Genomic DNA, 25,394 nt, shown 5'->3' on the forward strand with positions numbered 1-25,394 from the left:
GAGACCTCCTCTTAGGGTTGCCATCTTCCAAGTGAGGCTCTCTACCCCACCTCCTTCATGGGGAGTCTGCTATGGGGAGAGGAAGAGAAGGCGACTGGAAACTGCTTTGAGACCCCTGAGGCCTGCTGGGTGACTGTCGGCCATTCCCAGTTCTCTCAAACCTCTCATGGCCCCTCAGGCCTCACAGGTTGTCTATTGTGGGGAGACAAAGGGAAAAAAGTGTTTGTAAACCTCTTTGAGACTCCTTTGGGTAGTAAACAGCAGGGTACAAAAATCTAGCTCTTCTTCTTCTAAGTAGCAACAGTGAAAGAAGCATGTGGGCACATAACATTTTATCAACAGTAAAAAAAGGGAGACAGAAGAAGCAGGGTGGACACCTGTGTACTGTGACCACATGTGTACCCCATGTGGATTAGGGCAAGGGAACATTTTGGTGTCTGTGGCCTAATTCACACAAGAAGGGAAATGACTGAATGCAGAACTGGGAGGAATTGGTTGCCATGTAATCTCCCCCTAAGAAGAGTCTCCAGTCTGACTTTCCACATATCTTATGACATGGCCCTGAAAAGCTCCTGTGTAACCACTATGCCACAATTCCCAAAGGTCAGTCCTCTCCCACACTCAACGAACATTCCAAACCACAGGTTCTTGACACCTATGTCTCCACACCCATGTCCTCATTTGCCACCACACCAGCACAACTTCCCACACAACATACACATTCAACCCCATGCCCTTAAAGGCTGGACAACTCCTCTCCTTCCTCTTCCCACTGCCAAGCTCTAGTGCCCATTGCATTCCTGAGTACAATGGGCTTTGTCCCTAGTAGTATTCTAATCTTGCAGTTAGATTCCAATCTGACGGCACATTAGAGACCCAGAAGATTATGGGATGTCTCTTTAGTAGGTCTCTACGGTGCTATGGAACTGGAATCCAGCTGTTCTGTTACAGATTTATATAGCTACCTATGAAATAATCTTTCAATGACATGTATCAGCATAACTAGGTAAATGGAATCTGAGAAACCAGTTAATGAAAGGAAGCAACATCAACAAGGCTTTTCCTTCTTCAACAAGGCTGTGTGCATAAGCATCCCCAAATACTTTCCTTGGTCTGTTAAAGGAAGCTTGGCCCAATTGTAAGGTTTTTAATCAATCCAAGCCAACATTTGTACCCTCCCATCCAGCATCATCTACATCTTGTGTTGATTAAGGGCCCACAATGGACATTCCTGGCTCCATTCCAGAACATGCTACCATTTTAAAAAGTGAGTTTCTGGCTGAAAAGTCCTTTACATTGACCATGGGGATCTGATTCTGATCAGGACCACTATATCATGTGGGAAGGAGAAAATCCTGCCCCCACAGTTTTTTCGATGTTGGGATTTTTTGTTTGTTTGTTTGTTTTTTGGCCAAGGACAATATTTGTGGAAGGAAACAGAAAAAAGGAAGCAGTAATATGGGCTTTCATGGAAAAGGAAAAGGAAATAGTGAGGGAAGGAAAGTGAGATGCTCCCCTCCATTCCTTGAATAACCTGATTTGTCAATATCTAATTTTTAACATGAATGAGTCTGTGGATCCTTAAATTTAGAGATTGAAGTGATGGATAGGAAAGGCAGCTGTTTCTATGAAACAGAATAAAGCCCCAGTTTGCAGAAAAATCTGAAATCTAAAACTCATTCATCAGGAGTTCACAACCCCCAAAATAATAGAAGCAGTGCCTGTTGCTTTAAGAAATGAATGCCCTCTGCAGTGGCCATCGTTGGGATTATTAGGCAACCACAATAGTACTGCCAGCTTTCATTCCTTGGTTTAAATCAGTAAAAGGCAAATACCTCCTTAAGGCCAGGCCTGCCAGCAACCATTGGCAGGCCCAGCTGCTCGTTACTAATCAACAGCAACCATCCCAATGATATACTTAAGGCTTTCTACTTGAAACTATCATGTGCTACTGTTAACAAAATGGAAACCCCAGTGTGTTCCCATCAAAGAAATTCATCCATTCCAAGCTCTTAGATTGGCATATCTTGATCTGAAGGCATGCCTAAAAATGTAATGTGTGAAGAGGCCCAAATATCAGCACAGAATCTAAGCTTATGGACAAGGCACACATTATTGCACCTGTAATTGAATTTGGTATCTAGGGATGCTTTCAAATTAATAAGATAATTCCCTTCTTTAATATTGATAGAGCAAATTTCCTTGCAAACAAAACAATTAGGAAAGGAGTGGCTCATGCATGAACAAGACCCTGTTACCTGCTCATAAAACTTAGTCAGACAATTATCAATGTATCTTTTCTAAGAAGAAACTTGAAAACATGGAAATGCTTTTGCTGATTATTCCTTTTTGAGTTTCTCTTGGGAACGCTGATAATAAATAAATGACACTAACAGATTGCATGCTGTCGCTTGGAAGCATTTTTTCTCCCCAGGAGAATTGATTTTTAATAACAACGTAGATGACATGTGGCGAGGGTTGTAGCTGACACCAGAATTTTGTAGACCATAATAAATCAAATCAATCTGGAGGCTTCTAAATGCATGGGACTCAGAAAGAGAAGCACATTCAATTCATACTTCAGCTCACTTTTGCACAGGAGTGAAAGTGTTCCCATGTTATCTCTCTCAGAGCAAAAACCTACACCGAGATATGACTAAGAGGGCTTTCTGAGCAAGGAAGTTGCCAGGAGCTCAATTCATGAAACTGCCATGTTGAGTTGTACATTCTGTTCCAGGTCCATGAAAACAAGGGAGTTCTAATTGGTTTGCTTTAGACAGTACATGCTCATTAACCAAAGAACAGAGGTGGTGAATTATCTCTTAGTTTTACTCTGCAACATACATCTGCTAGTAACTCTTTCCAGTATATGCATCTGCACAGAAGTGATTATAAAAAGACAAATAGTTCAGCATGGAAGTGATAACCATGTAGGAAATCAATGTGTTGGTAATAGCCACCGATGACAGAACAAATCCCCAACACTGCATCATAAAGTGATTGATCATGGGCCACATCTTGCTGTGCATAACATGTTGATGATATCCATATTTCTTTACCTAAGCTCCCAGAAGCAGCTGTTCTTGGCCAGTGTGTTCAAGGTACAATTCACACAACTTGGCTAGGCCAGGAATTGACCAGCACACAACTTACTTGAGCAACATGCCACTGCATGGCTTTGGCAACATGCCTAGACTTCTAGCAGAGAGGCAATGAGAGGAGGAGAGAAGCTCAGACCCAGTGTGGAACACTGGGGAAAGTATCTTGGAGACCCAAGCTCAAATCCCCACTCTGCAATTGAATCTTGCTAGACTGTTTCCGCACTGGGAACTTCGCTGCCCTAGCTACCGTGTGAGAGCACAAATCTGGGGCAGTTGAAGTGCACTGGGCCAAATGCCCCCCTTTGCGGGAGCAGGAACAGGCACCATCTCAAACGCCAGCCTGCAGCCCGGCACAAAACCTCCAGCGTAGAAAAAGTCTCTCTTAACCTTATTTATCTCACAGGGTTGTTGTTAGGATAAAATGGAGGAGAGTGATGTAAGGTGCTTTGAACCCTTGGTGGTGGGACAGAAAGGTAGAATATAAATGACACGAATTACTAATAAATACAGCTGAAGACAGTGGGGGGCAGATAAAAGAATGGTTGGTGAATGGGGAGAAGGAAGCAGCAAAAGGAGAGAAGATATAAGGAATCCTCAGAAGCAACAAGGAAATAATGTTGCAAAGATATAGGAGGAAATGAAATAATCTCCCCCCCCCCCTCATCCACACACATCCTTGCAGGTTCTCCATTTGTTAGCATCCATTTTCCTTTGTATAATCATCATCATTTTAAAGAAGAAACATTGAAAGCATATTCCCAAATCATTTTAATTTAAAATTATGAAGTTTCTAAAATAGACTGTTTCCTAAATTATGTATCCAGTAGATTATGGAGAGCATTTTTTTAAATAAAATCTGTGTGTTTTAATGTTGCTTTTGGTGGTACCATATTCTAATGTCATGTTCTTTCCTTTTCTCTTAGGACTCTTCATGGCAATGATATTTCCAGTGTCCCTGAAGGATCCTTTAATGATCTTGTATCACTTTCCCATCTGTAAGTATTCCCTTCAATAGACTGATGACACTTTACAAATCATTGAGCCAAATGGAATTTATACAGCTTTTTTATTTATATTGGCGCTCCATTTATATGTGCAAGCTGCACCTTTGATAGAAATTTAAAGCCATGGCTGCATGGGTGATCGTTTGAAACATCAGTCAATGCATGGAGCCAGATTTAAAGTGACAAAGATTATAAACTTGAACAGAAATTTCTGAACTTGGATCTCAGATTTAAATGCCATAGTATTAACAATCCAGCTGTATGTTTGTTTTCAATAAATCATTCAAAAGGCCAGCTGGGTTTTTGATGATGCCTGATTGCATGAATGGATGTGCAAGTAACGAGTTGTACTGGTTTGTCTGCAGGGTGGATTGTTCAATTTATAAACTACTCTCTCCGAACAGCAGTTTCCAAATGTACTTTCTACTCGCATGATAGGGCTTGAGACAATTCCACCTCTTGAGAGAGAAGAATGTTCTGTGATGAAGTTTGTAGCACTAATCAGAGAAGCAGAGAGGCCGAACAATACAGGGAAAGGTCATTGAGTTTGTCTTCTCTGGTGGGGTGTACAGTCTTTCTTTTTTGTTTTGTTTTAAAAACATGCTTGTTTTCATTATTCAACTGATTTATTTTTTGCGAATGTGATTGCATGATATGTGGTATATATTTTAATTGGAGGAAAAGTTAAACCATTGGGATAATGATACCTAGCCAGGTTAATGTGTACCTTTTTCTCAGAGCTGTTTAGTGAATCATTTGGAGAAAAATGTAGTTGAGGATGGTTGCTTACCATCCAGATAATAGTAGAAAAAGAAAGTGTACACATTAAATAAAATGGCATTGGCAAGCACCATTCTGAGAGTCCATCAGAATTGCAGCCCTTATAGCTGCCTTTGAAATGCACAGCAAGAGTTCTGACCACCCTACAAATGCATGCTTGGGTTCTGACCCATTTTCTGAGTTCCTTTTTGCCTGGCAGAAGAACCAAATACCTCAAGCAGCTGGATAGGAATGACCCTACAACAAAAGTCCATGAGTCAAAGAGAAAGCATGAGTCCAAGCCTTGAATGGGATAGCAGCAGTAGTAAAACACAAGTCAGAGACTATGAAACCTTTGCCTGCCACAGCCAAGACCAGCATCCTACCCATTGAGTTGAGGAGGTACATGAAAAGTAGGAACAGTGTAGTCCACTGCAGCCCTAATGTCACCACTAGCCATATGGGAGGAAACAATGCCAAGATAGTAACAGACCAGTGCAAAGGCACTGGGCTAGCATGTGCAAAGACACTGGTTAGATCCCCATCTTCATTTAGGGAATGCACCACGGCAGTTTGGCCATTCTTAGCTGAACTTTTGCCCCATAAACTGTCATAGGGGACTAGTCAGCAATTCCAATGTGCCTCCTCAGATGTCTATAATTTTGGTTGACCTGCCTTTCATACTGTATCCCTCTTGCACTTAAATGGCCCATCACTACCATCAGTTCCCTTGCCCCTCAGGACTTCTTCCATGCCGAGCATACCCACACCCCATTGACATTCATGGCTTACCAGATTCCAGCAGTGCTGTAAGAGAGTATGAACTCTCCCTTAATCCTCTTGTTTTCAAGAGCATGCATGCCCTCCTTGGACCACCCTTCCAGCTTTACTCCCCATGTAAGTTGCACATAGCATCTAAAGAAGAGTAGAAGTAAGAAGAGGGTGAGCCGCCAACCACATCTCCCAAACATCACACAGGACTACAGCTGTCACTCAGACTTTCATGAACAGCATCAGGGCAATTGAAATGAGATCCAATGAATGGGGTTGCCAGCTCCCTTCATCTGATACCTTCAGAGATGAAGTACCTATATAGGTTCTGAGCAGATTTTGTAACTTGGATGATAGTGCTATGTGCCCTTTATGTGCATTTCCAACCACCAAAGTGCAGCAAAGCATGCTCAAATTGTAGTGTGTCCAGTAGGTTCTTGAGTGACAAAACCCCATACTGCATGTGAGCTATAGGCGTCCTGGATGGTGTTTATGTAGTACTGAGGGGATGATTGGGTGCATGGGGGAGGAGGTCCGCCCAGCAACTAAGAAACAGTATGATTGGCTGTGACTGTGTAACACTGGGGATTGTGGGTTCTATGAGATGCTGGGTTTTTTTATAGGGGAGGGGCATTGGTCATGAAATTTGGATCACTGGGTGGGCAGGTAGTTGTGAGTTTCCTGCAGCCTGGAGGGAGTTCATCTAGATGACCTTTCCAACTCTTTGATTCTGTAATTTATGGCTTTTGCTGGCATCATTTTATGCTTGCTTAGGGAGGGTTTCCTGGGAGCCAAATACCTCCAGGAATGTCCATTAACTGAATACACCAGTGCATCAGGCCAGCCACCATGTCACTGCTATGTTTTTGGGGTATTCCAATGTAACCCTGGGATATGCGAGCATTATGCTTTCCCCTGTGTAATCCTGTGATGCATTGGCTTCTTAGCACACTTTGCTTGGGCTCAGTGTTGCACTGTAAGATGATGTTGAAAAAACTAATTTACATATTAAGTCATCAGGGCAAAGTGTTACTCGCCTAAGAATTCTTAGAAGACCTTCAGTGAGTAAGTTTTCTGGTCAGCCTTTTTTGCTTATAGTAGCATGGAAAAACTCAGTGTTCCAAAATTTCTGGTATATAATATATTATTATCACAGCCACTTGATCACCATCAGTCATTAATGCTTTCCTCCAGGGACCCATTACTTAGAATAGAAGGAAAGCTTGTCCAGCGAGGAACTGAGACAAATCATTTTTGGAGTAGAATTTCTTATGCAGTATTCAAGAGCCTCCTGTAACCTCAACTGTTAATTAGCTTTTCAACCTTCATTCAACCTCCACTCCAGATAATGAATGTAAAACTAGAATGCCTCATTCTGGAATAATATATTCTGGGTCAATTAATTGGCTTGGCTTTGAGAGGTAGTAACACCTTTTATTTTCATAGTAAATTGTCATACAAGGACTCAGGTCACATAAACATATCATTGTTGTCTTTCTAGACTAATGGAAACACTGGAATTTCAAGTCAGAGTGTTATGCAACCAAAAATGGAAAACATTCATAGTAGAAATGTATTTATTGTTTGCTTTGATTTGATGTTGACCTCCCCTCAAACAAATAGATCAAAGAATGATAATAATTAATATTATTCATAATAAAAGTTGTTTTGTGTGTCCAGATTTAGCTGTAATGGACTCAAATGAAATCTCCAGTTACGTGAAATCTAGGGAACTGTGGAAAATGCACTTTTAAAACATATCATTACCTTCCAGGGTCTTCTGTTGGATACAAGTGAGAAAAGAAATTATCTTTACTTCCTGTTGTCTGTCTTGTAATGAATTTATTTGCAAATTTGGGGCAAACTCAGGACCTAACTATATGATAACACTTTTCCAGGATGTTCCTTAGTTATGTTGACCAACATGGTCTGGGAGTTCCATTTTACGGGAGGGGCTATGGCTTAGTGGTAGAACATCTGCTTGGCGTGCAGAAGATCTGAAATTCAATCCCCGGTATCACAAATTAAAAGATCTGGCAGTAGATGTTGTGAAAGATCTCTGCCTAAGACCTTGGAGAGCCACTGCCAGACAATACTGACTTTGATGGACCAAGGGTCTGATTTATTATAAGGTAGTTATACTACAAAGGCTCCCATTGGCTTGATTTGGTTTGGAACTGTACTGTAGTGCACAAGATGAACTTTGTGCTATTCTCCCCAACCTCTTATAGCACATGGGAGCTCTTTTTTGCTCTGTTGGTGATGTTTAGCGTGTAGCTGTGAGACAACTAGTGACTCCCTGGCATTATTTCAGGTCAAGAAAGTAGTTAAGGGAAACTCTAAGGTCCCCCTCCTCTTCTGTCCTGATCTGAATCAGGCCCATGCATGAGTGAGAAGCATATATGTTGACCTAATACAGGAAGGTATCCAGGAATTTATGACAATCAGCATGAAGGAGAGCGGTGAGGGAAAATGGACTTATGGAGCTGGGTGGAAAAAGTAGAAAATTTCTAAGAAAGAGAAAGCAGACAGAGAGTATGTTATGACAGAACAAATGGAATGATGGTAAAAATTGTTGTAGTAAGGAGTAAAAATTGGTAATACCAGTATGGATCCAACCATCCTTCTTCTAACATTTCAGAATCTTCCTTCAACCTAAGTAGCTTTTTGATTGAAGGCAGTTGTTGGAGATGTACTGTCTTCTGCTTCTTGACAATCTGATAGCATGTGGGTCTTAAAATTTTGTAGATGCTATACTTCTTTTCTCAGACTGAATCCCAACAATTTCAGTGGGAATTACTCACAAATAAGGATGCTGAAAAGCAGAGTGATAAATCAATACATTCAGTAATTCCTTCAAATGATATATTGTATTTAATTAATACATCTGTGTGAATGTGTGTGTGTATATTAAATAATGCATGGGTAAAGGAGATGTTAAATAATGAATTAAAATATTTTTGATCTGTAGGAATTTCTAATATAAATTGGATACAGTGGCCCCTTTAAGGAAACATTGTAGTTGCACTTCTTTAATTTTGATGGATGAACCCCTGCCAGTAATTCAACTCATGAACTCTCAGCATGAGTTTGTCTAGGGCAAAGTTATTTCATCAGTCATGTCTATAGCATGTATCAACAACATTAGCAGAATTTTATCTGTCAGTATTCCATCTACATTTTTGTGCAGAACATTTTTTGAGCATGAACTCTATTTTCAGAAATTATTTGTGTTATCGCTAATGGAAACAGTCAACATCCAGAATTAATTTTTGTTCATTTTTTCTGTGTAAAGAATTTCTTTTCTATCTCAGAGCTGAGCCCAACCTCGTTTTTTCATGTCCATGTCCAAGAACTCCTACAGAGTGAAAACTAGTCAAGATCATTCTGATTAGAATTTCCTACCCCTCACATTTAAATCTTTGTCCTAAATGTTGTATTTGAGTTACGAAGTATTTTTGTATGAATCAGATCCAAATTAAACTGGAACAACAATGTGTTGTTATTAAAACATCTCAGTAATATCCAAGGTGATTGGTGATTAGGTATCCATTTCCTGTTAATATGCCTTTGATATTCAACCACTTTGTGTTTATATTTAAAGTCAAAGTGTAATGTAGAACATACTGAGTACATCATCAGTATAATAAACCGTGTAGGGGAGAACAGTGTATGTTGGGTAAATGAAGGGACAGACTGTAAAGTAATGGATTCTTCACCGTATTTACTCATCCAGCAGTTTCATATCTCCTGGAACGTAGTCCTTTTATTTGGAAAAAAAGAGTTTACTGCTCTTTCACATACATTGCCAAAATGTCCCCCCTCCCCATACACACACACACATACCACATGTTGAGATTCTACTCCAAAACCATCCAAGGCTAATTCCAAGAGGTAAAGGGCTGCTGATGTCTGTGGAATCTGTCAGAGTTTCTGCCTCATTTGCACTGAAGTCAGCAGAAACTGACCACAATCCTACAGGCCATTTCCTGGGAGAAAGCCCCTTTGAAGAACATGAAGCTTTCTTTTGAGAGGATCTGTTTAGGACTGCTTGCATTGTCTTAGGCTAGGATGCGGTGCTTAACCTGAAGGATGATGTCTGGAAGGACTGCCTTGAATGGAAAAAAGTTGAAATGTGTCTTCCTACTTATTCCTATTTATCTTCTACCTAGTTCTTACCAATCTTTTCTTACTACTTCTGATCTGCTTGATGATGATAATTTAAGGGACAGAAAGTCTCATATTCTTCTATAGAAGATGAGACATGCTGAAAGTGGAAAGGAGGGGAAAAGTCTTAGGGGGAGAAGGTAGGAAAGGGGTTGTAATTTGTTGTGCTGGATACCTCAGAAAGACTACGTATGGGGAAGGCACTGGCAAACCACCCATATTGAGACTGCCATGAAAACACTAGAGTGCGTCACCCCAAGGGTCAGAAATGACTCAGTGCTTGCACAGGGGATACCTTTACCTTTACCTTATATATTGATCTCCAGCTAATTTTATTCACATATGCATAAAAGTTTAGTAATGTAAAAACATATGTGGTAAATGGTTTTAGAGACTTCTCGAACAACTTTGTGGGCCTTGTTTTTACCTTTTTAGGGCGCTTGGTACCAACCCCTTGCATTGTGACTGTAGCCTGCGCTGGCTTTCAGAATGGGTAAAGGCGGGTTACAAAGAGCCAGGGATTGCACGGTGCAGCAGTCCAGATGACATGGCAGACAGGCTGTTGCTCACGACTCCAATTCACCATTTCCAGTGCAAAGGTAGGTGTAAACTATTAGCATACAGTGGGTCTACTATTGAGCTTGCTCCTTAATCACTGGACCCAAACCAGCATGGATCAATGGTATTTCTGTATTTTCCCCCTATGCCAAGGCTGTGGATAACTCTGTGAAAGTGGAATGATTATACTGCAGACACATATCAGTCTTTGTTACGGATGCCAGCCTCCAGATGAGACCTGGGGATCCTCTAGAATTGCAGCTTATCTCCAGACTTCAGAGATCAGGTCCCCTAGAGAAAGCAGGTGTATTGGAGGTTTGAATTTCTGGCATTATACCCACTGGGTTCCTTATTCTGCCCAGGCTTCATCCCAAAATGTGTAGGAGTTTCACAACCTGGAGAATCTAGCGACCCTAATCTTTGGTATAACTGTACCTTTTCTGTCTATAGAATGAACTTTTCTGTCACAGGTTTGGAAACCATAAGACATAGTAAATCATTTCAATTGCGTTAGTACACATGAATATTTTTATGAATAGCTTTGCATGTGTAATCTTATATGACATAAATAGGATAGTGTGCAAAAAATTAAGTTTAGCTAAGCCTGTCACATGCAAAAAGGAATTAATTTTAATGACCTGTTTAACTAAGCTGCCCTCTCTGTTTTAACCAGTTGTTGCAGCTGTTGTCCATACAGACCATCTAGTCCAAATGCCTGTTCAATGTAGGATCAGCCTAAAGCATCCTTGATAAGTATCTGTCCAGCCATTGCTTGAAGACCACCAGTGAGGGGAAACTCGCCACCTCCTTAGGGAGCTGATTCTAATGCTGAACTACTCTGATTGAATTGTCCCCCCTGCTATCTAGTCAGTACCGTTCTACATGTAGTTTAAGCTCATCACTGTAGTCTTATCCTCTGCTGCCAACAGGAACTATTCCCTGCCCTCCGAGACTGTTTATGTACTGGGAGCTTCACTGCCCCAGCAGGAGCACAAATCAGGGGCAGATGATGTGCACCAGGCCAAATGCTCCCCCATGTGAGTGCAGGAAGAGGTGGGACAACCTGCCACGACTAAAACTCCAGCCTGCAGCCTGGCATGAAACCTCCAGTGCATAAACTGTCCAAGTGACAAACTTTCAAATACTTAAAGAAAGCAATCATGTCCTCTCTCAACTTCTTCTCCAGGTTGAGCATTCCCAAGTTCCTTAGCTTTTCCTCATATGGCTTGGTCCCCAGGCCCTGGATCATCCTCACTGGTCTCTGCACCCTCTCAATTTTGTCTGCATCCTTTTTGATATTTCTGAAGGAGATTTCACTTATTAATCCTCCAGCTGTGCACGAGTCATAGAATCTCTGTGCATGAGCCATGGAATCTCAACATAATCTTACTGGCTTTTTTACTTGCCTGCCTCTGAGCTGTTACCCACTTGCTCCTATAAGAAATTGTCTTTTAAGGCCACTTTCCTTGAACCAAAAAACACGATACAGCGCAAACAGGATTGACCACCTGGGTGATTGTAAATGGGCCCACATAGTTCTTTCCCTCTTTCTTCGATGGCTGCAGGCACTTTAAGTGCTTAGTAAGCGCTTAGATACGTAAGCCTGGTCCCCCACCTTCCAAGCGGGCTCAGGGCTCTGCTTCTTGTCAACATATTTTTATGGCTCTCCTTAACTGCTTGCAACACACCTACCAGCTGTGCCCATGACTCCTCAACCCTGCTTGCCGATGCCTGAAAATCCAGTGGGCTGTTGCCCAGAGGGTCTCATGAGAATACCAATTGGTCATTCACTCCAGTTATTACCTCGTATGGGGACATGCCTGTGCTAGCCTGTGTCGAATTATTACACACAAACTCAGCCAGGTGCAACAACTTAGTCCAGTCATCCTGCTGGAAGGAGGTATAGCACCAACACTTTACCTGCTCAGCCTGCCCTTTTGCCTACATATGACACCTGGGCGTCAGACCTTGTTCTGCCCTGATCAGTTTTATGAACTCCTGCCATAAGGTGGCAACAAATTGGAGCCTGCATTTGGAGATCACCTTGGTAGACAACACATGTAGCCTATAAATGTGCTAAATAAACATGCTCGTTGGTTTCGGGGCAGAGTGAACAGATCCACCACCACCTATATTGAGGTCTTCCCGTGGCTTGGAGGCAAGTCCATGATAAAATCCATGGCTGTCACCACCCATGGCACATTCAGGACCTCCAGTGGCTGCAATAATCCTTGTGAGGCTTCCCCTCTCCCATCTTCATAGTTAAACACACCAAGCAGCCTTGTACGTACACTTCAACATCCTTTTGCAAGGTGGGCTACCAGTACTGCCTTCTTAGGAGGTAGAAGGTTTTCAAGAACCCCAAATACCCTGCTGCCTGGATGTTGTAGCATAGCTGTAGAACCTGCCATTTCCTAGGAGCAGGAATGTATTCCCACTTCTCAATGAAAAACCTCTCTTCACAGTTCACCAGTCTGTCCTTCAACAATCCTACTCCTCGTCCCCCACCTCCCCACCCCTCACCTCATTATGTTCTCCACTCCTTGCTGGGTCCCCTGATGTTGAGTCCCCCACGTGCAGCTGACAAGTCTTGCTGAGGGTCACCATTGCCAGTATCAGTTTCTTCATGGAAAGGACCATGTAAACTACCGGATCCATTCGACACTTGTGCTGTGGGAGACCGGACTTGGTATCTGCCAGTTTGGCTTGCGGTGGCTAACAATTCATATATCATAAAATCCAGTAAAAATACTCCATAAAAACAATAATTAACCCCCAAAAAAACATTACAATTTAACCATAACCAGTAAGATGGCGAGGCACTATGTAAAAAACCTTTCGCCAATGACTTGCATCTATGGATTCAAGCATGGCTAACTTAGTGCTCTAGAATGAAACTTGAGCTGAGTTGTTATCAACTGAGCCTGGTCGAATACCAAGCCCAGAAAGCAGGAGACCCGGGGGGAAGGGGACCCAACTGATACCCCAGGTCAGGGACAAGGGTAGGCCTCTGTAGAGTGAGTTGCAGAAGTCTAGGACAGGTTGCCGAGCCTGATGTAGATGGAAGAACGTCACCTGGGCTACCTTAGTGATCTGAGCCTCCATGGATAGTGAGACATCAAAGAGCATTCCCAAATTCCTGGCTAGGGGCACAGATGTTAGTTGGAACCTATCCAGACAGGGAAAATGTACTTCCTGCTCCTGCCCCCTATGGCCCAGCCACAGGACCTCCATTTTGGAGGAATTGAATTTCAAGTGACTCTGATCCATCCAGTCAGTGCTTCCAAACAATTGGCAAATGACTCAGGGGGGACATTCATCCTGCCGTCCATCAGGAGATAGTTTCCGAATAGCAGGGTCCTCCTTGTGAGCTTTCCGGCTGCTTTCCAGGTCGCCGGGAAGCACTGAGGGCGAGGGAGCGGAGGGGAGTGGGGGAGATGGATAGCACTTCCCAGAGGCCTGGCAAGCACACACAGGTCCTCTGCGAGGCCCTGGGTGTGCTTGCCAGGCCCCTGGGAAGCGCTCCCTCTCCCCTAGGACGACTTTCCAGGGGCCTGGCAAGCACACCCAGGGCCTCCGCGAGGCCCCGAGTGTGCTTTCCAGGCCTTTGGGAAGTGCTCCCTCGGTGCCCCCCCTGTGGCTAGATGGTTTCCCAGCGGCTGCCCAATCAAGGAGTCCAATCATATTAAAGACTAGCTTCAAAGCTGTGGCTCTCCTGTTACGTGATCTTCATTCCACCAAATCCACAGCCAGTTTTGCAATGTAGGCTTCTTGTCTTCTTTGATTTTTTAAAAAAGAGCTCTCAAAGCATCTGACTCTGCGATGTAATGATGCAGCCTTTTTCTTCTCTCCTAACTCCTATGCTAGTCCAATTTGCCTGTACTGGATGTCCAAATTGGCTAAGAACAGAGCTTTAGCCTCCTACTAAAGCAGGAGAGTTAGCCTGTGGTCACTCCAGGGAATAGCCACACAAAATTTGCAGAGCCCTACCTGACCAAGCAGACCTGACCTAACTAGCTCAGATGACTTCCTCCACTGAAGGAGAACTGAGCTTTTCCTCTCACATGGCAGCCACCTAAGCTTTGCCCACTGTTTCCGAAAACTTTAGAGCAAAGTATGTTTAAGAAAGATTGGAGAAAAGCTTAGGGAATCCTTGGAGGTATATGAATGCACCCCCACAGCATTGAATTTGAGGTAAATTATTCATGCCGGTACATATTATATGTAGATTTTCCTCAAACCCACCACTGGCTTGCAGATAGACACAATAGGACTATAGCTGCACCAGTCAACAACCATCTGCCTTTCAATTTGCTCAGATAAAACATATGTTTCCCAAATAATTCTTTATGAACGAGGTTCCCTTCTGTATGTGGAAAAATGGAGGGGGTGAGTGCGTGCATGTGTTTTAATGTGGTTGTATGTTTTTAATTACTGTTTATATTTTTGGCCTTTTTTACTGCCTGAGGGAGTTAAAGAAAAAATGTTGTGTGTTATAAAGGAACAGCTTACCATCTGTAAATAAGAAACATGATGCTCAAAACAGTGTATTGGAAAATAAATTTGCATAAATGTCAAACAGTAACAAACGATGTTGTGCTCAGACATGAAGTTACTTCTGGTCTTTCTCTCTTGTCACTCTGCTTGTCACTTATACTAAATTGTCATTTCACTGCAAGGAGCACAGGGGCCCCTCTTCCCTTCTCTCTTCTCCATGCAGAGGAAAACATGCAGTCAACAGGACTCTGTGCTGTGGTTCAGTTTATATGGCCCCATTGCTAAATCTGCTATTTATTTGTTATGTTAAACTTCCAGCTGACTCAAAAGAATAGACCTTTTCTTGTTTCATTCTGCTGTGCACAACTAAGTGCTTTGCTAACAGGATCAATTAAAGTTTGCAGTGAAATTTAAGTGAAATCTGCCCTTCAGACTGATGGACCCCTGCCTTCCTCGCTGCAAATATAGTGAAACTTAGGGATGAAAAAACATTTCTGACTGTGCAACTCAAATGAAGATGGATTCATTCTGCTAGTACGCATGATGGTTATATTTGTAGTTTGCATATTTCCTTTTATTCTGATGGTTGCTGCTTCCATTACAATAGCTTGATAAATTATGGGTGTTTTCAGTCACTATCATTTAATCATTGAAATCATTACTTGAATAACATGGTATGGTGAATCTCTTCCAAGAAATCCTTTGTAGTACCGCATGTTTCTGCAGAAGGAAATTTGTGCAACAGTGCTTTCCTTGCTTTATTTTTGGTACAAATCACGAAAGACCTGCATCAGACATAATGAAGTAGAAGCTCTTCAGAATAACAGCAGAAACATATGCTCTCATACTACAAAAATGCAAATTACAGGGAAATATCTTAAGCCATATCAATAAGTTTTTCAGCTATACACATTTTCCTTTTCAGGGGCTGTTGATATCAATATTGCATCGAAGTGTAACCCTTGCCTATCCAATCCATGTAAAAACAATGGGACTTGCAATAATGATCCAGTGGATTTATACAGGTGTACTTGTCCATTTGGCTATAAGGTATGAGAACAGCTAGACTATACTACTAAATTGAATGTTATTGCCTGTTGACTGCTTAAATATGTCGCTTTAAGGGGTAAGGTAGGGAGAGAAGGATTAGATTTATAAAGTCTGCACTAGTGCCTTACTCTTCCACAAAGCTGATAAGTTATAGTTAGAGATGTGCATTTACAATAGCTAATTTCTTGCGATAAGTACATATGAAGGAAGAAAGAACACTTCTTGGGCTCCCAGTATCTAATCAGAGAAATCTATATCCAGATGTGAATAATACGAATACTTTTTAGTAAATGAATTTTTTTCTTTTGTATTCTGTCCATTTTTATTTTTTTTTATTTTAACAGTATTACAGGTGTTACAAGAAGTTTTGAATAGAAATTTCAGATTCAGTCTGTTCTCTCAGGATTCCCCAGGATTCTTTCAGTTCTTCTTAACTTTAGATGCCCATTGCATATAGGTGAACCAGTTCAGTGTTCCTCCTTCTTGTTGTAGCTGTTGCCCACTTTTCATCCTCCCCATTTTGACTTGCAAACTTAAAAGTATAGTTACATATACATATACCTAATGATTATGGCACAAGACTTGCATATACAGTGTATAAGGAGGAAAGAGAACACGATAGCCAAAGGCTATAGATTGGATAAACTCTCCACAGCCCCTCACAGCCTGCATCTATATTTTTGCTACAGATTTTGAACAAAGGTGATATGTGACAAGTTTAAATGTGTAATTAAAATGTGCAAAATAATTACTTTCTTGTTGCCAAGCTGATCCTCACCAGAATTTCATGATAATTCAGTAACAATACCTTGCTTCCTTCTCACCAGCCAGTACCAAACATCTCTGGCCATCTGGAAGCTATTTCCTTTGCCTAGATAAATTGTCCTATGTCTGCCCTCTCAGCTTGTGTTTCATCTAGACTGGTAGAAAATTGTCCGTGGAGGGCTGCACTGCTACAGCAGTGTCATGGGCAGACCCTAATTCAAATATGAACTTCAGCAAAAGAGCTAAAGGAGTTTCATTGATTATTCGGCAATGCAACTAAAGAAGTATTTTCCTTTTCTGGTTCATAAAGTTAAAAGCAGCAGGCCCTAAGCAGCATACGTTGCCATCTGTGAAATTTATTTTATTGATTTATTTTTATTGATTATATTTATATACTGCCCTCCCCAGAGGCTCAGGGCAGTTTATATATAACATATGAACAATACATGAAACAATCTATATTAATAACCATACAATAATATTAATAACAATGGTTGTAACAGTATAACAATATAACATTATATTAGTACAAACAATGCAACAGTGCAACAGCGCAACAGGTCCAGAGCACTCTGATGGAGTTCTGGGAGGGTGGGGGGAGCAGGGGCCCTTCATTCGCTGTTGGTTATACCTGGTCTCAACCAAATGCCCGGTGGAAGAGCTTCTTTTTGCAGGCCCTGCGGAACTGTTTAAGCTCCGTCTGGGCCCTGATCTCCTCCGGGAGCCCATTCCACCAGGTGGGGGCCAGAACAGGAAATGCTCTGGCCTTGGTTGAGGCCAGGCAGACTTCTTTAGGGCCAGGGACCATTAGCCGGTTGGTAGTGGTGGAGTGCAGAGCTCTTTTGGGGGCATAGGCAGGGAGGCGGTCCCTCAGGTACACTGGGCCTTGACTGCGTATGGCCTTGAAGGTAATTACCAAAACCTTTAGCTGGATCCAGAATTCAACTGGCAACCACTGCAGTTGGTGGATAATTATCCGGATGTGGGACCTCCACGGTGTCGCTGTGAGGATCCTGGCCGCTGTGTTTTGGACCAGCTGTAGTTTCCGAGTCAAGGCTAAGGGCAGGCCTGTGTAGAGTTTAGTCTAGAGGTGACCATCGCATGGATCACTGTGGCTAGGTGTTCCGGGGCCAGGTAGGGCGTTAGTAGCTTGGTTTGGCGGAGATGGTAAAATGCCAGCCGAGCTACCTTTGTGATCTGGGTTTCCATTGTAAGGGAAGCGTCCAGAATAACGCCTAGGTTCCTGGCGGAGTCAGCCGTAGAGAGCTGCACACCATCCAGGGCAGGCAGGCGTGCTTCCTCACATGGGCCCTTCCTACCCAGCCACAGGACCTCTGTCTTTGAAGGATTGAGCTTCAGGCGACTCTGCTTGAGCCATCTCGTCACTGCTTCCAGGCAGCTGGCTAATGCTTCTGGGGGAGAATCAGGGCGGCCATCCATCATGAGAAAGAGATGGGTGTCATCAGCATATTGATGACAACCCAGCCCAAACTTCCATACCAGTTGTACAAGAGGGTGGATGAAGATGTTGAATAGGATAAGAGAGAGGACCGCTTACTTGCGGAACTCTGCAAGTAAGTTGCCGGCAGTCTGATATTCTCTCTCCTATTGCAACCCTCTGTCCACAATCCCGGAGGAAGGAGATCAGCCATTAAAGGGCTATCCCTCGTATTCTGGCATCAAGGAAGCGGCGAGCTAAGAGCTCATGATCGACTGTGTCGAACGCTGCTGAGAGGTCTAGTAATATCAGCAGTGCCGACCCGCTTCGGTCCAACTGGCAACGGAAGTCATCCGTCAGGGCAACTAGCACTGTCTCTACCCCAAGGCCAGGCCAGAAGTCTGACTGGGATGAGTCTAGGACCGAAGCTTCTTCCAGGTATTCTTTCAGTTGGTTTGCGACAGCCCTTTCTACCATCTTCCCCAGAAACGCTAAATGTGAGATGGGTCGATAGCTCTTGGGCTCTCGTGGGTCTAAGGATGTTTTTTTCAGCAGTGGGCGTACCACAGCCTCAATTCCTCCGCCGTTGTGAGAGGTAGATTGATTATCTCCTGGAGGGGAGCCCTTTATTAAGAGCCATGTCAGCCATTCTTAAGAGCCATGATGGGCAAGGGTCTAGTGGGCATGTGGTTGGCCTCGCTGCTGCTAGCATCTTGTCCACTTCGGTCAGTGTGAGTCATCTTAAGTTACTCAGGGTTTTCTCCAAAGATGGCCAAGGGGCCTCTAGTTCACTTTCTGTATCTAAGGTCACTGATATAAATTAAGTTGGAATCTTAAATCACTAGAGCCTCAAGCTAGCACTTTTTTGCAAACTAGTCCTTCAGAAACTATGACATAATTGATATAAATGAGGATGAAGTGTTAAATTAATTTAATATAATATATGAGGTAGAGTCTAATAATCCACATTATGCCTAATTCATCAAGGATTTAGGTAGCTTGGTTTGTCAAAGAGCATCTATTGTTCCTGCATTTGTTGTTGTTGTTATGTGCGAAGTCGTGTCCGACCCATCGCGACCCCATGGACAATGATCCTCCAGGCCTTCCTGTCCTCTACCATTCCCCGGAGTCGATTTAAGTTTGCACCTACTGCTTCAGTGACTCCATCCAGCCACCTCATTCTCTGTCGTCCCCTTCTTCTTTTGCCCTCGATCGCTCCCAGCATTAGGCTCTTCTCCAGGGAGTCCTTCCTTCTCATGAGGTGGCAAAGTATTTGAGTTTCATCTTCAGGATCTGGCCTTCTAAAGAGCAGTCAAGGCTGATCTCCTCTAGGACTGACCGGTTTGTTCACCTTGCAGTCCAAGGGACTCGCAAGAGTCTTCTCCAGCACCAGAGTTCAAAAGCCTCAATTCTTTGACGCTCGGCCTTCCTTATGGTCCAACTTTCGCAGCCATACATTGCAACTGGGAATACCATAGCCTTGACTAAACACACTTTTGTTGGCAGGGTGATGTCTATTCTTTTTAGGATGCTGACTAGATTTGCCATAGCTTTCCTCCCCAGGAGCAAGCGTCTTTTAATTTCTTTGCTGCAGTCCCCATCTGCAGTGATCTTGGAGCCCAGGAAAATAAAATCTGTCACTATCTCCATTTCTTCCCCATCTATTTGCCATGAATTGAGAGGGCCGGATGCCATGATCTTTGTTTTCTTGATGTTGAGTTTCAAGCCAACTTTTGCACTCTCCTCCTTCACCCGCATCAACAGGCTCTTTAGTTCCTCTTCACTTTCCTGCATGCATACTGTCAAAGAGCATCTATTGTTCCTGCATACAATCATCTACACTTTAGTACCATCCTTTATAATAAAATTGTGACCATACAGCCCAACGACATGCCAACCCTCTGATTAGTCCTTAGGTGGGGAGGGCCCTTCCCCCAAGGCCACTCAGATTCACCTTCCCTGGGAGGGGTCCCTGCCTAACTGAGGGCCAATGAGAGGATCTTCCCTGCTTCCACGGGAGCTACGCCATCCCACATTCCCTGCTGCCATCTTGGAGGTACGGAGAGAGACTGGCCATACAATCCACTCCACCCCTACCACCCCTAATGTCCTTCACATAACTATGGGAGATCCTACGATACACTCCCACCCCTTTCCTGGAAGCCTGGGAAGCTGGGCAGGGGTGCCAGAAACCCTTGCTCCTGCAGTGGTAATGGCTGCAGGGGGTCACAAGCATGGGGCGAACGGGCCTCGAGAGGCAATGGGGAGGCTCACTTTTACCATGGCAAGCCTTGGAGCTGCACCGCGCCTGGTGCTATGCTGAAGCCCACTGTGCTGCCTTGACAGGCTGCACCTACTCGGCCAGGTGGCTGTGCCAAGATTGAGGTTTTGCCAGAGTCTGGTTCTGGGGGTCGTTAGCCAAGGGAGACTGAGTTCAAATCAAGCGGAGAGGAGAGTGGAGTCACTGGATGAGCTGAAGGTCAAGAGCCAGCACATGGTGGGATGCCAAGCTGGGTCATGAAGAGCCAGAACATGGTTGTAAGCCAAGTCGAGGGTCTAGAACTGGGAATCACAGGAACAGAGCTTCACCTTTGCAAACTAGGCAGGAGTTGTCTGTGAAGATGAGCAGGGTAATGCATGCATTGCCCCCACAAATAACCTTGTCTCGAGGTCCCTCTAAAATAGCCAGAACAGTGTGGACCAGCCCTCAGTCAAAAGGCCTGCATCTGGAGCTAATCCTTTTCAGAGGAAGGAGCTGCAGCTGTGCCCCATCTACCTTGACAGTGAGCTGCCAAGTGTACTGATCTTCTGACAACTGTCAAGGTAGATTGCCTTCACCGTTGCTGCCGCTCTGGTGAATGCCAAGGGCTCACAGGGGTCTTGGTATGCTGTCAGTGATGCCACTCCTTTGACAAGTCCCCAGGACACGGGGGGATCTTGTCTCAAGGTTTAACCTAGACTGGCACGAAGGACTGTGTCTCAGCCTGCCTGGACCCAGGCTGATAATCATCCGGCAGAGCCGAGGCCAGGTCTCCCAGCGGTTCAAGGAGAGGGTTGAGCAACAGCTCCAGATCAGCATGCCTGGTATCTGTGCCAGTGGTATAGCCATTGCAGGCATGACACCCACTTTACAGGTGGCCTTGGAGCCTGCCCCATCCTGCCTCGCTCACTGCTGGAGGTGACATGCCTCCTCCTTGCGTGCTTTTAAAGTGGGCTTTCCCTACTAGTATCAAATGTTCCAAAGACATTTTCTAAAAAAAACTTAGGTGCATTATGTCACACAATAAACAAAGTGAATATTGATTATATGGATTATATGGATTATATGGGGACTGCACATGAGCAGCCCTGCTCACAGTTAAGCCAACTGTGTTGTATACCAACTAATTCCTGTGCCCCTCCTATAGAGCACGTGTTTCTACACTGCAGCGCCCTCACTCTCAGTTCTTCTTTTGCTGCGTAAGGAGTAGGCTGTCTTCTCAAGAGGTGTGCCTTGTCTTCCAACTACTGCAGTGAGGAAGCTTCTTTTCTGTTTCTTTCTTCACAATGGCTTAAAAAGCCCTTTTCAAGAAGCTCATCAAATGCAGTGCAATGATGCCTCAGACTGATGAACACAACTTTTGTCTGGGCGAATAAGTTTGGAGCATACTTGATTGTAAAGTGGGCAGTGGAGGAGAATGTGTTCTGTTGTCTCAACATCTTTTAAAGGACAGGAACATAGTCTCTCTGCAAGAGGAGTTCTTTTGTATCTGCCCTCCAGAACCACAAAAGGCAGCGCAGAACATCTAGCCAAGGTGAAGGTTCTTCTGTATTTTTGGAAGTTGATAGTTGATAAATAGGGAGCTGGTATTAGAGTATACCTTGAAGATGCTGGTGTTAAGAAGCTCTTGCAATGTCCTTCTGTTCTTTGGTATCTTCAATTTTTTTTTGATGTGTCGCCTTCTCTGGGCCTCACCAAGCCTAAGTAAATCATTGAGGGAGACCCCCAAGGTTGCCAGTTTGGTCCCATTACCTTTAAGCCAGCTTGAATGGAAAGAGTCCTAGAGTGCCAGTGGGAGAAGACCTTGTGAGTTCAAAATTGCCTTAAGCCAGATGTAGTGACCTAAGACAGACCCTTGCCTCGATTCTTATCATGATGGTCTTGATATCATGATGGTCCTGGTCCTTATCATGATGGTCCTGATCATAGCATTCGAGACAAATCTGGGTATTTGTAACACAGCTCTCAGGATCTGAGATTGAACTTTCTTGAGGGGCTTGAAATAGAATTTAAAGGGACCAAGGAGGGATCCATAAAGCATCTAAGCCAAAGAGTCAGCTTAAAACAAGTTTAGTTCTGATAGGACAGATTAACCTTCCCTAGAGGAGAAAAACTTTGTTATACTGAGGGCTGACTTGCCTCCTTGGTCAGCGGCATAGGTGTAGTATGCATTCCTTTGAAAATCACCCCTAGACATTTAAATTTATGAACATGTTCCATTCCATTTCCTTATTTTGGGGTGTCTTCTGAAGGCCATAATTGTTGTTTTTTGGTGGTTGATTTGGAGTTGCTCTTCCCTACACTTCCGTGCTAGACAGTCCAAGGCCCACCTCATTTCCACTGTGGTCCAAGATAGCAAAACATCATCATAGAATAAGATAGATAGATAAATGTATTTATATATAGCCATAGGCCTTTACAAAATATAAGATATAAATAATAAAATTAGAATAAAAGGAACTGTATAAAAATATAAAATTTAAAACCAAAGAACTATGAAACAGCATACAATACTACATAGATGCAAGAGTATTAAGAGCCTTAATGGTAACAAACATTGGCCCTTATTTTCCTTGCAACCAAAGCATATAGTGCGGTTTTATATGGTACATTATCCATATGGTCAGATAGAAGATAGATTATCTTTTCAGTGACAGAGTGGAGGTTAGAGCCACATAAGATCTCATCAAGGAATTTGGCCCTGAGTTGAACGTCAGATATGTAATGGGATAAATCCTCCACAGCTTGTGCATCACAGATACAAAAACACTGTTTGGTGGCGTACAGCTGTAACGGCCAGCCAAGACCTCCATGGGCATTGTTTCAAAACTAAGTGATGTGAAAGCTGCTCTGAGATTATGATTCAGAATCTTAATGAGATAAGAAGAAGATCTACTGTGGTCATATTTAAACTGCTTGAACCATGGTGCTGACTTGATTTTCAAAATTTGCATTCTATCTATCTGGGCATCACTTTTGAAGATCCAGTCTCTAAGGTGGGAGTTATTAACTGATGGAAAAAACATCATCATCTGCATACAAAAGAAGTGAAATATGATGATTGCCCGATTTAGGCGGATGATGATCAACTTTGTGTAGATTTTTTATTATTTTATTTATTATTATATTTATATACTGCCCTCCCCGAGGGCTCAGGGCAGTGTACATTATAACATAAGAACAATACATGGAACAGTCTTATAAAACATTTGAGTAACCGTGCAATAATAACTGATAATTGTAAACATCTGTACACCGCCCGTGGCGCCACGGGCTAAATAAAAGAGTAAGGCGTTCTGGGGCGGGATGTGTCCGGGATGGGGAAGGGTCCGGATTGGACCCTTCCTCATGACAGATAATCGGAGGGACCAGTCGGCAGACGCGAAGCGCCTGCCGATTGGTCCCTCTGATTCCCAGCAACTGCGAGCTGCGCACAGCACGGCTCGCAATTGCTCCCGGCCTGACGCGGTAAGAGGCGCAAAGCGCCTCTCGCCACATCAGGCCTTCGCCCGAGGGAGCCCCCCTGGCCGGTGGCCTGATGCGGCGAGAGGCGCTTCGCGCCTCTCGCCGAGTCAGGCCGCCACCCCCGCAAGCCCGCCAGCAAGTCGGCCAACCCAGCTGAGATGCAGTTGGCGGCGGCAGCGGCAACGCGATCGCCGGCAGCGCCGTGATTGGTGGCGCCAGGAGAGCCGGCATCAGTGGAGGAAGCGGCGCAGCGATCGCTGGCGGCGCCCGCCCAGCAAACGGCCGTGCCTGGGCCGCAATTGGCGGAGGGGCCATGCTTCGCCGCACCGCCGAGGCCGCGCTCAGCCGCAGCAGCAACTTGCCCTGGAGACGCCACAGCCCAGCGCGCTAAGGAGCCCAACCCGCCCAACCCGCAGCCCAACCTGCCGAGGAGCCGCCGCCCGCCTCCTCTTTCAGGTCGCCTTCTGTCCCTCGCTCTGGCCCCCTCCTGCTAGCGCCCATTGTATTCTTTATACAATGGGATTTTTTACTAGTATCTTTAAACAGCCCGTGGCGCCACGGGCGCCACGGACTAAATAATTCGTTAAGCCCCCTAGAGGTGGGCTTTGTCCGTGATGAGGAAGGGTCCGGGTTGGACCCTTCCTCACGACAGACAATCGGAGTGACCAATCGGCAGGCGCAACGCGCCTGCCAATTGGTCCCTCCGATTCCCAGCGTGAGCAACTGCGAGCCGCGCGCAGCGCGGCTCGCAGTTGCTCCCGGACTGACGCGGCGAGAGGCGCTTTGCGCCTCTCGCCGCGTCAGACCGCCGCCCGAGGGAACCCCCAGCAGTCGCGCGAAGCGCGGCTGCTGGGGCTTCCCTCCCTGCTGGACTCACGCGCCTTCTCCCCTTTCAAAACCCCTTTTTATAAAGGGGCTTTGAAACTAGTAACATTATAATTGTATAACCAATAAACAATACAACGTTGTAACATACAAACAGGTCCAGAGTGTATAGGTGGTGTTCTGAGGGGGGGCGGGGAGCAGGGGCCCTTTGGTCGTTGTTGATTATATATATCTGTTCTCAACCGAATGCCTGGCGGAAGAGCTCCTCCTTGCAGGCCCTGCGGAACTGTTTAAGCTCCGTCAGGGCCCTGATCTTCTCCGGGAGCTCGTTCCACCAGGTGGGGGCCAGAACAGAGAATGCTCTGGCCCTGGTTGAGACCAGGCAGACGTCTTTAGGGCCAGGGACCTTTAGCTGGTTGGTAGCAGTGGAGCGCAGGGCTCTTTTGGGGGCGTAGGCAGGGAGGCGATCCCTCAGGTACACTTTTACAATTTTTAACGAGATCATTGATAAAGTAGTTAAACAACAGAGCACCAAAATAGGGTCCTTTCCAATACATACAGCAGGTGGCCTAGAGTTAACCTGCTCTTTCAAGCGCCACAGATGTGGGTTCTAGTCCTTTCCTGCAGCCAAGTTTTTTATTGCTAGGGCTGGCTGCAGACTTAGCCAGTATCCTTAGCTGCACTGATTTGGAGGAGGTGGGGGAGGTGTGGAATGAGTCAATGTAAAATGACTT

The 25,394-nt window shown here is 44.4% G+C and overlaps 1 protein-coding gene across 4 annotated transcripts in view; it reads left to right on the forward strand.

Moving 5' to 3' along the window:
- SLIT3 (slit guidance ligand 3) overlaps positions 1-25,394 on the forward strand; it is a 713,209-nt gene that overhangs the window by 581,187 nt on the left and 106,628 nt on the right. For all 4 annotated transcript variants that reach the window (XM_077327142.1, XM_077327144.1, XM_077327141.1 and 1 more), the window contains 3 exons: positions 4,025-4,096; positions 10,238-10,401; positions 15,783-15,907. In XM_077327142.1, coding sequence (XP_077183257.1) covers positions 4,025-4,096; positions 10,238-10,401; positions 15,783-15,907 — 361 coding nt within the window. The remainder of the gene's footprint in view (positions 1-4,024; positions 4,097-10,237; positions 10,402-15,782; positions 15,908-25,394) is intronic.

The sequence above is a fragment of the Paroedura picta genome, chromosome 3 (assembly GCF_049243985.1).
Source record: "Paroedura picta isolate Pp20150507F chromosome 3, Ppicta_v3.0, whole genome shotgun sequence".
NCBI classification, from domain to species: Eukaryota; Metazoa; Chordata; class Lepidosauria; order Squamata; family Gekkonidae; genus Paroedura; species Paroedura picta.